The sequence below is a fragment of the Piliocolobus tephrosceles genome, unplaced genomic scaffold (genome assembly GCF_002776525.5).
Source record: "Piliocolobus tephrosceles isolate RC106 unplaced genomic scaffold, ASM277652v3 unscaffolded_28343, whole genome shotgun sequence".
Taxonomy (NCBI): Eukaryota; Metazoa; Chordata; class Mammalia; order Primates; family Cercopithecidae; genus Piliocolobus; species Piliocolobus tephrosceles.
Genome location: NW_022311358.1, coordinates 1 through 9,617, shown reverse-complemented (window position 1 = coordinate 9,617; position 9,617 = coordinate 1). Strand labels below are relative to the sequence as shown.

The 9,617-nt window shown below is 44.2% G+C and overlaps 1 protein-coding gene across 1 annotated transcript; it reads right to left on the bottom strand.

The window, feature by feature from the left end:
- Nucleotides 1–228: 228 nt before the first annotated feature.
- Nucleotides 229–8,551, bottom strand: LOC113221919 (tubby-related protein 4-like). The gene is made up of 3 exons (XM_026451238.1): nucleotides 8,454–8,551; nucleotides 4,492–4,672; nucleotides 229–1,248 (listed from the first exon to the last, which is right to left on the bottom strand). Exons 2-3 carry the CDS (start codon nucleotides 4,634–4,636, stop codon nucleotides 1,025–1,027), a joined length of 369 nt encoding a protein of 122 aa, XP_026307023.1. The 5' UTR covers nucleotides 4,637–4,672; nucleotides 8,454–8,551; the 3' UTR covers nucleotides 229–1,024.
- Nucleotides 8,552–9,617: the final 1,066 nt, after the last annotated feature.

Sequence of the window (9,617 nt, the reverse complement as noted above, 5' to 3'; positions counted from 1 at the left end):
TCCCAAGTTCAAGCAATTCTCCTGCCTTAGCCTCCCAAGTAGCTGGGATTACAGGCATCTGCCACCACGCCCAGCTAATTTGTGTATTTTTAGTAGAGACAGAGTTTCACGATGTTGACCAGGCTGGTCTTGAACTCCTGACCTCGTGATCCGTCAACCTCGGCCTCCCAAAGTCCTGGGATTACAGGCGTGAGACACCACGCCCCGCCTAGACTTTACATCCCTGTGATTGCTGAATAAGTCAGGCAAGCAGCAGCAGCAGCACACGGTAATGACTCCCTAGACTGATGGCCAGTTTTGAATGACAGTAGCGAGTTATACCAAAGTTCCTGCCTTGTCTCCTATATCCTCATTCAGATTACAGGAGGTCCCTTAAACATCAAGGGTCAGAGGCAGCCAGGTACTGAATTTTAAAACCTTTTTTAACCATTCAACCCTGAAGAGACAGGTTGTTTTTCCATAGAACTAACATCAGTGGAGTCAACAACATCAGCAGTAGCCTCGAATTAGAAAATTCACAACACTCCAAATGCCTATGCCCACTGATTTTCTTTTGAGATAACAACACTCATAATATCTATCAGGAAGGTATCAGCACTTGACTGCTGCCCTTCACATCAATGTCTCAGTCTAGTAATTGCAGAACCTTCACAAGTCTTTCAACGTAACTTTATCGCACAATGATCAGCTCCTTAATAAGCCTGCCAGGTTCTTAAAATCACAGGGGCTTCTGTGTAAATGATGGCTTGTGAGCCATCTGCTCCCTCAGGGATGGCAGGTGCTGCAATCCGTTTATTGTGTAGACACGTGTAAGCCAGACACAAACACACTTGTACACCTGAGAGAGGATCATTCTTGCCATAGTGAGGAAAAGAGCAGGTTAAGACAAAGACTGAATGTCAGGAATCTCCCTTTGAGATAAGACTAGGTACGGACTTGTCAGATAAGCAAAGGAGTGAAGAGGGAGCGGCTTTAGTTAACAGACTCCACGAAGCCCAGAAGGGGTCACCACAGAGGACAGGAATCAGTAAGCACAGGGCGTACAAGACCAGCCTTGAAGCAAACACACGCAGGCCTGGTCTGCAGGCTTGGGGTGTGTGCAGCATTCTGTACCTTTCAGCCCTGAGCGGATGACCGTGGGAGACAAGTCATCGTAGTTGCTCATTAAGCTGATGTCTCCCGAGGTGAAGCTGACGGTGAGCAGAGGCTTGATGTTCTGCACTGGGATGGGATACGCTGCTGGACCATCTGCAGGAACACAAGTGCCAGGTGAAAAGGAGGGAAGCACACCACCCAAATCCAGGTTCCCAAAGTTGCAATCTTGCATGGTGCCTTAGAAATTGCCTGACAATGCAGATCCTGCTCTGGATTGGGATGCTACCTGAATGAAGCATTCTACATCATTCAGGAACTACACAAGGGCCATCAGTGGGCACTAACAGAGAATTCGTGAGTAAGAAGCAGGACACTAGAGAGACAGCCCTGGGGGCAATTGGTGAGTGGTGAGAATATGTGTGAAAGTTTATTACCTTGATGTTAATGTGTTACATGGTTCTAATGATATAGAGACATAAATTATTTTAATGTCATACCACGTCCAGGGATGGTAGGAGGAGGGGTAAAAACATTTTCTTTTTTTTTTTTTTGTGTTTGAGACGGAGTCTCGCTCTGTCGCCCAGGCTGGAGTGCAGTGGCCGGATCTCAGCTCACTGCAAGCTCTGCCTCCCGGGTTTACGCCATTCTCTCGCCTCAGCCTCCCAAATAGCTGGGACCACAGGCGCCCGTCACCTCGCCCGGCTAGTTTTTTGTATTTTTAGTAGAGATGGGGTTTCACTGTGTTAGCCAGGATGGTCTCGATCTCCTGACCTCATGATCCACCCATCTCGGCCTCCCAAAGTGCTGGGATTACAGGCTTGAGCCACCGTGCCCGGCCATAACATTTTCTTAATTATGGTCTAAAAGAGAAAAAAATTGCTTTTCAAGACTAACTCCTCTTCCGTTAAATGTTAAAGAAAATAAGCAGCCACAGTGGCCCGCCCATATTTGGAGAGAAGGCTGGGCTAAATGTGGCTCATAGAGGCTTGCTGCACCTGCGGAGCACAGCCGGCATAAGGAAAACCCTGTGCTGGAGGCTCATGCAGACATTAAAGAAGGGGCCATGATGGACCATGGACTTGGTCTTTCACAAGGTATTTGAAAAAGCAAAAGTAAGCCCTTCCTAGATGCCTAGATAGATGAAGGTTTTCAGAAGGCTCCTGTAGGCTTCATCCCACACTGGGCTCATCTTAGCAGCCATCGAGGTGGGCCTGCCTGCCATCTGTCTGCAGAGGAAGCCCAGTTACTGCTTTGCTTTACATCATGACACTGCACTGTACCAACCTCTGCCCTCAAATTCCCTAGGCCACTAAGAAGAAGCTTGTTGCATGTGAAAGGTGAACACTTGTCACCTGTCATCCTCTAAACTGCCCCCTGCTTCTGAGCTTCTGAAAAGGGCAACTGCCTGGAGGAGCAACCAGGGACTGAATTCTGTTCTTGGACTTACTCTAGACTTGCTTTATAAACTTGGTCTCTGGATCTTGTGTTTTTTAATTTTTTTTTTTTTTTTTTTGACGGAGTCTTTCTCTGTTGCCCAGGCTGGAGTGCAGTGGCGTGATCTTGGTTCTCACTGCAGGGTCCACCTCCTGGGTTCACACCATTCTCCTGTCTCAGACTCCTGAGTAGCTGGGATTACAGGCGCCCACCACCACACCCGGCTAATTTTTGTTTTGTTTTGTAGTTTTAGTAGAGACGGGGTTTCAGTGTGTTAGATCTCCTGACCTCATGATCCACCCGCCTTGGCCTCCCAAAGTGCTGGGATTACAGGCGTGAGCCACTGTGCCTGGCCCCTTGTTTTTTTTTTGTTTTTAATAATAAAATGGAGGTAAGTAAATCTGGATTTGACCCACTAAAGAGGAGTTCAAAGAGTATCCTGAGTCCATGTGATGAAGACACTGACTTTACTATTATGAGGCTGTAGAAATATGACCAACACCTCTCTCAAGGCTGGTATTCTATTAGGAAAGGGGATGGTTAACTCCTAAACTGCTTTATGGGTGCTAGGAACACCCATAAACAGCCCTCAAGCCACTGGTCCTAAAACACTACCATTAATCTCAACTGTTTTTCACATGTGAATGCCTCCTCCTAAAACGAATGAATGAATGAGTGTGTGTATACACACATGTGTCTGCTGCTGGGGAGCATAACGTGCTGTGGTAGGAAAGAGAAGACAACATGAGAATACTGCAGGTTCCAATGGAGGCAGACACTGACGGGGGAGAAAATTTCTATAATTTCCCCTAGAACAGCCCTTCACAGGACGACATGTCCCACAGTGGCAGGAAAGGTTAGAAACCACCCCCTGTACCCTTTGACTATGAAGGGCACACAGCAGTGTAAGCACAGCTCTGCCAGGCTAAGGATAGAAGCCTGTGGCAGTGTGACCACTTCTAATCAAGAAGCCAGTCTCACTCCCCAAACGAGGTGGTTACAGCTAGGTAGGAAGGCTAAATCCTAGTGTTCTATACCACTGTAGGATGACTATAGTTAACAATAACATATTATCATATTATATAGTTTCAAATACCTAGAACGAGGATATTGAATGTTCCCAACACAAAGAAATGACAAATGTTTGAGATGATGAATATGTTAATTAAAATGATCTGATCACTATACATTATGTGTATCAAACCATCACAATGTCCCTCATGAATATGTACAATTATTGTATGTCAATTTTTTTTAGAAGAGATGGGTACAGGGGATGGGATGCTGGTGAAGAGCCAACAGAGTAGGCCAGTGCTGTACACTGATTCTGGAGACCTCCTAGAGGTTAAGGTGGCTAGAATTTGAAGTTATCCCCACCAAGAGTATTCAACACCAAGTGGTGTATACACAGAGGCAGCAGGTCTTTTTGACCTGAGAAGGAGGAGAGCTTCTGCCCAAAATAAAGAGGATAGACAGAAATGTGGAGTTATCTGCCCAAGGTGCTGGCCTTCATTATGGCAGAACAAATCCTTTTCTCATGCACCTAAAGCCACAGGCTTTAATAACATTGGGGATTTGGATATATCACATATTAAGTTATAATAATAGCACAGAATTTTTCATCTTTAGCTTTCTTTATTGTCACTAAGCAGCTAAGCCCCACCATACCTCAGGGACACAGGAAGAGCCATGCGTCTCACTTTATATCTAGGAAAAGCTAAGCGAATTAAGTGTAATCAATTCGAGCAGTGATTTTGAGAAAAGGGACAACAGGGGGGAGACAGTCACATCTAGATGAGGCCAGCCCTACCTTGCATTTCAGCTAGAGAACTCTTCCCAGGAAGCCCGGGTGCCATAGGTGTTGTGGTCCTTCACCCTCCCTCCTCTACATCAGTCTACTCCCCTCCAGCGCCCTTCCTTGTCCTTCTGGTCAGTGACAAGGAAAGTAGGGCCAATGAGTACCTTGGGGAGGGGCGTAGTCATCTGAGTCCGTGTCGCTCTCGCTGCTGTCCTCCACCAGGAAGATTGGGTAGTTCCAGGACATGCCGAGGACGCCGTCTGACTCGTGCAGGAGGACGTGGGCCAGCATCCTGCCGTGGCAATCCATGACAATCACCTGCCCATCAGCCGTGCCAAACAGCACCTGCAATCCAAGACGGGGACCTCTGACCAAGTGGCAGCAAGGGTCAGTTTCTGGCACACCTTGTTGCCTCAATTTGTTTTAGGAAGACAATATATATTTAGAACTAAAAATTGCTAGTTAAGTAACAACAGCACAGTGACACAAAATGTTAAGAACCTCTGCTGGCTATTCCTGCAAGAATTTTAGTCTTCTAATACTGAAATGTGACTAACAGCAGAATGAGTATATTATATTGCATGGATGTTTTCAACTAGTACCAGCAAAATCACTGTTATACCATTTGCAGGGGTTTTGCTTTGTATTTTTGATTGGAGGAGAGGAGTTAGGAAAATATTCATTTACTTTTCTGGAAAACAAAACAGCAGCAGAGATTTGTTGTTATAATTTTCTCAAATTTAGAAGAAAAAGCTTAGGTTTATGTTTGACCCAAGAGAAAATACATTGGGTTATGTAAGCATGTTATCTAACCATATCTGGAAAAGAAGATCCTCCTGAAACAATGTTTTATTTCCAATGTTGAATGTTTTCCTTCACTGAGAATAATAATGGTATTAATGTATTAATTTATGATTAATTTAAGGATGTAGTAATAGTATTAAAATATTAAGTACTTTGCACTAAACACTATGCTGAAAGCTCTGCCTCATTAACTGTCAAAACCATGAGTTAGGTACTAGTTTTGCTGGGGTGGCCCAGTTGGGCTTTTGCTACCACAGTGTGCTGAGGGCTGCTCCTCAGACACCTTCCTTGGCTTCACCCATCTCAGAGCACACACTCAGGAGCATGCTGGGTAGTACAGACATGGCCAGAGCTAAAGAACAGTCTGGGTAGAGGAAGGCTGGATGCTCCCCTCCATGACAGCAGCAAAGGGGCACCTCACAGCTGCTGAACATCCCCCTGCCGCCACCAACCAAACAATAACACTGGTGGTGGCACCAGTGGGACATCCTGAGAGGAATCCTGGCGCCTGGGCAGCAGGACCTCCACCGAGGTGCATCACATTGCATTATCTTCTGCTCTGTGTGATGATGTCTGCAGTTTCTGCATCGGTTGCCATTAAAAACTTTACATCTTTTGTGTCTAATGGGATCTGTCTATCCATCAGCATCTCATTGCAACAATCATGCAAGTTATCTCCACTTTACAAACACACAAACAACTTCAGAGAGGCCAAGTAGGCTGACAAAGGCATTAAGTGATCAAGCCAAGGCTGTCTGACTAGAAAGGCTAGAATTTACCCAAAGGGAGAGCTGGTTAAGGCTTTTTCCATTTTTTGCTTCTTTTTGCTTGAGATTTTAATGTGAAGCTCCTTGGGGGCAGAGACAGTCCATAGCTATATCCCTGGCACCTAACAGAGCTTTGTGTACAATGCAGGCACTCAATAAATATTTATTGCTAAATGAATGCATTAAAGTCTGTGACAAGCAAAAGGCAATTTTAGGATATAAATACTGATGACTGAGAGACTGCCTGCAGAAAGTTCACAGAATTCACAGAGCTATTTTAGAATAAATTGTTCATCAAATATTCCTTTAAATATGATCTATATTTTAATGAATGAACACTAAAAAAGACTAAAACAATTTGCCTCCAGATGCAGCAATTAATTCATTACTGGAAAGACATAATTACTAGGAACACCATGGAATTCATTTTAGAAAAAGGTGAAATTTTAGCTGTCAAGAAAAAAAAAATAGTATCTGAAGGCATAGCTACAAAGCCTTCACGTGACACAGGTGTAGGGATCAAGACACTGGAGCATGGGTCACAGACCTGCTGAAGTCCTGGAAGAGGCAGATGTTTAATGTGCTTGGTGAGCAGTTTTCAACGACCATAAATACGAAATATGACTTCTTATAACTTTAACTGAGCTGTACCCATCGCCACATTTATCACTATTCGCATCCCTTTACTGTGGGACTGTGTGATTTCTGACCCCTAGTTACACTATAAGCTTTTGAGGCGATGGACTGTTATGGACTGAATGTTTATGAGCAGCCTGCCTCCCCAATTTATGTTCATGGTATCTGGAGGTGAGGTCTCTGGCGGATGATTCGGTTTAGACAAGGTCGAGAGGGTAGGGCACCCACGACAGGATTAGTGCCCACATAAGAAGAGTATGAGAGACCCGAGCTTGCAAGCGCTCTTGCTACCCCCAAGCACTGAGGAAAGGCTATGTGAGGACCCAGGGAGAAGGCAAGCCAGGAGTCAGCCTCCACCAGGAACCAAATTGGCTAGTGCTTTGATCTTAGGCTTGCCAGCCTCCAGAATTGTGAGAAATCAATGTCTGTTGTTTAAGCCCCTTGGTCTGTGGTATTTTGTTATAGCGGCCCAAGCAGAGACCTGAACCACATCAGCTTTGCTCAACAGTACCTCCCTAGGCCCTGTCATGGTATACAACACAAGAAGTATTTGCAAAAGGGAGGAAATACCTCTGCATTAAAGGTCTTTTGAATTAATACTCGTTTTTCCATTTTAGTGAAGAAAGGACAGATGAGAGTACATACATATAATTCCTGAATAAAGGACTGATTAAGTTATCAGAGTTTAGTATCACACTAAAGCAAAACAGAACAAAAAGGGCAGGCCCCAAATCCACGACCATTAATTAATTCCAACTACAGCTCCCACAGGAAGACAAAAACACTATTAAGATTGGAAAAAATGGGAAAAGCAGCACTGATAGTTTAGTTATCAAGCAATGACGGAAGAAATTACTCTGTTTTGGAACAAGTATGTCACAGACAACTGAAGAACAGTGATACAATATGAAATCAGACTTTTAAAAATTTCTTCCAATACACCTTCTTTTCATGCCTAATCACTTTTAATGAGATAAAGCTTATGTGAGCAAAGGACTTCAGAAGAACAAGATTGACAGCCTAATAATAATGAATATACATATGGCAAGTGCATCAATCTCTGCTGCTTCTGCTCTTTAATGTTGGTCAAGTAATGAATGTGTTCTGAGTGGGCTGGTGCTCTTGTTTCTAGAATTCTCTGTGCTAGTGCTCCCCAGGCTCGGCTATAGGTCCTTTTCTCTCTAGGAAACCACAATCATGCCTATAGCCTCAAGGATCCCATTCATAGCTGACTCCCTGCACAGGCCTTTGTCCCGAGTCCCAGACTCTCACATGCAACTGCATTCCTGTCATTTCCCAAAGATGTGCCAAAGGTCCTCAGTGTCAACATGTCTTAAGATCAAACGCATGATTGCATCCTTTCCTGAGCAACACACACACAACCAGATCGCGTCAAACAAAGACTGAGGCTTGTGCTTTATCTCCAATGTCTAGTACACCAGCTGGTTCACAGCAGTGCTCAGACATCATGTTTAAAGGCTTCTGGGCCCCATCACACAGAATTAATCTTGCTCTAACGATGGCCCCCACAGCATTCTGAACTTGGTTCTGGTTTTGTGTGCCTGTCTGCCAGTAAACCACAAGCATCTCAAGGGCAGGTCTGCACTCCCAGGTTCTCATTCACTCAGTGACTCAATGAATATAAATAAATTTCTGCCCAAATATTTGCCCAAGTTTTCCTACAAAAATGAAGGAGCAATCTCCTTCCTTTCTTCTTTATAAACCAATTCCCAAATCCTCCCATAAAACTATCCCCAAAAAACACTTTCAAGGATGAATCATGGACATTTCTGTCCCACATTTTCCTGCTGTTTCCTGTGATGAACTCTAGGCTTCAGGTATTGGCAGGGCCAATGCTCCCTCTGTAATGCATATACCAGGACAAAATAAGCAGTAGAGACATACAGGTCAAGTCATACCAGTTCAATGGCTGCCTCTCTGGGTTCGGTTTACTTTGCAGCGTTGAATATACTCATTGCAGGGCAGTTTCTAATAGCAACATGGCCAAGCACCGTGGTTCACACCTATACTCCCAGCACTTTGTGAAGCTGAGATGGGAGGATCACTTGAAGCCAGGAGTTTGAAACCAGCCTGGTCAACAAGGTGAGACCCTGTCCTCTACAAAAAAACAAAAAAATGTATCAGGGCATGGTGGTGAGCACCTGCAGTGCTAGCTCCTGGGGAGGCTGAGGCGGGAGGATCACTAGAGCCCAGGAGTTCAAGGCTGCAGTGAGCCACGATTGCACCAATGCACTCCAGCATGGGTGACTAAGCAAGACTCTGACACACACACACACACACAGAGCAATGCAATTATGATATCCATATATAATCTCTTTATTTCAATGTACTCCATTCTAAACTATTTTAGATGCAATTATTTAAAAATAAACACAATTATTATCAGTAGTTTAAAATAAACCAAGCCACAACCAAAGGGGGAGAAGAGAGGATATAAAATCATTGAAAAGACTTCTGTTTTGGAAGCCGTGGTATCTCATCAGTACCTTTATCTTTGGACCCTACACATCTAAATTGTTGAATAAAACCATGTTGGGAAATGTCAACTTCAGTAACACATGCTTTCCAAAATGTTCACTCTTTTGTAACAGAGTTTAATTTGTAGTATTGGAACTAGTTCCTGCAGGAGGTGACTTTTTCCCACTTACTTACTTTTATGACTAAAGGCTGGGGGAATACACTAAAAAACTGATTACAAATCCCTCCTAGTGACCTTAGCACCTCTGGTGGCACGCATGTGTAGCTGCAGACAGAGAAATGAAAAAACAGCCATGATGCCCCTCCTTTTCCTTGGAAGGAACTCTTTTTGTTCTAAGATGTGGCTAAAGTAAAAAAAAAAAAAAAAAATTTTTTTATTTTTTATTTTCAAGATGGAGTCTCCCCCTCTGTTGCCCAGGCTGGAGTGCAGTGGTGCAATCTCGGCTCACTGCAATCTCCACCTCCCGGGTTCATGCCATTCTCCTGCCTCAGCCTCCCAAATAGCTGGGACTACAGGCGCCCGCCACCACGCCCAGCTAATTTTTTGTATTTTTTAGTACATGTTCAAGTACAAGTAATTTTTT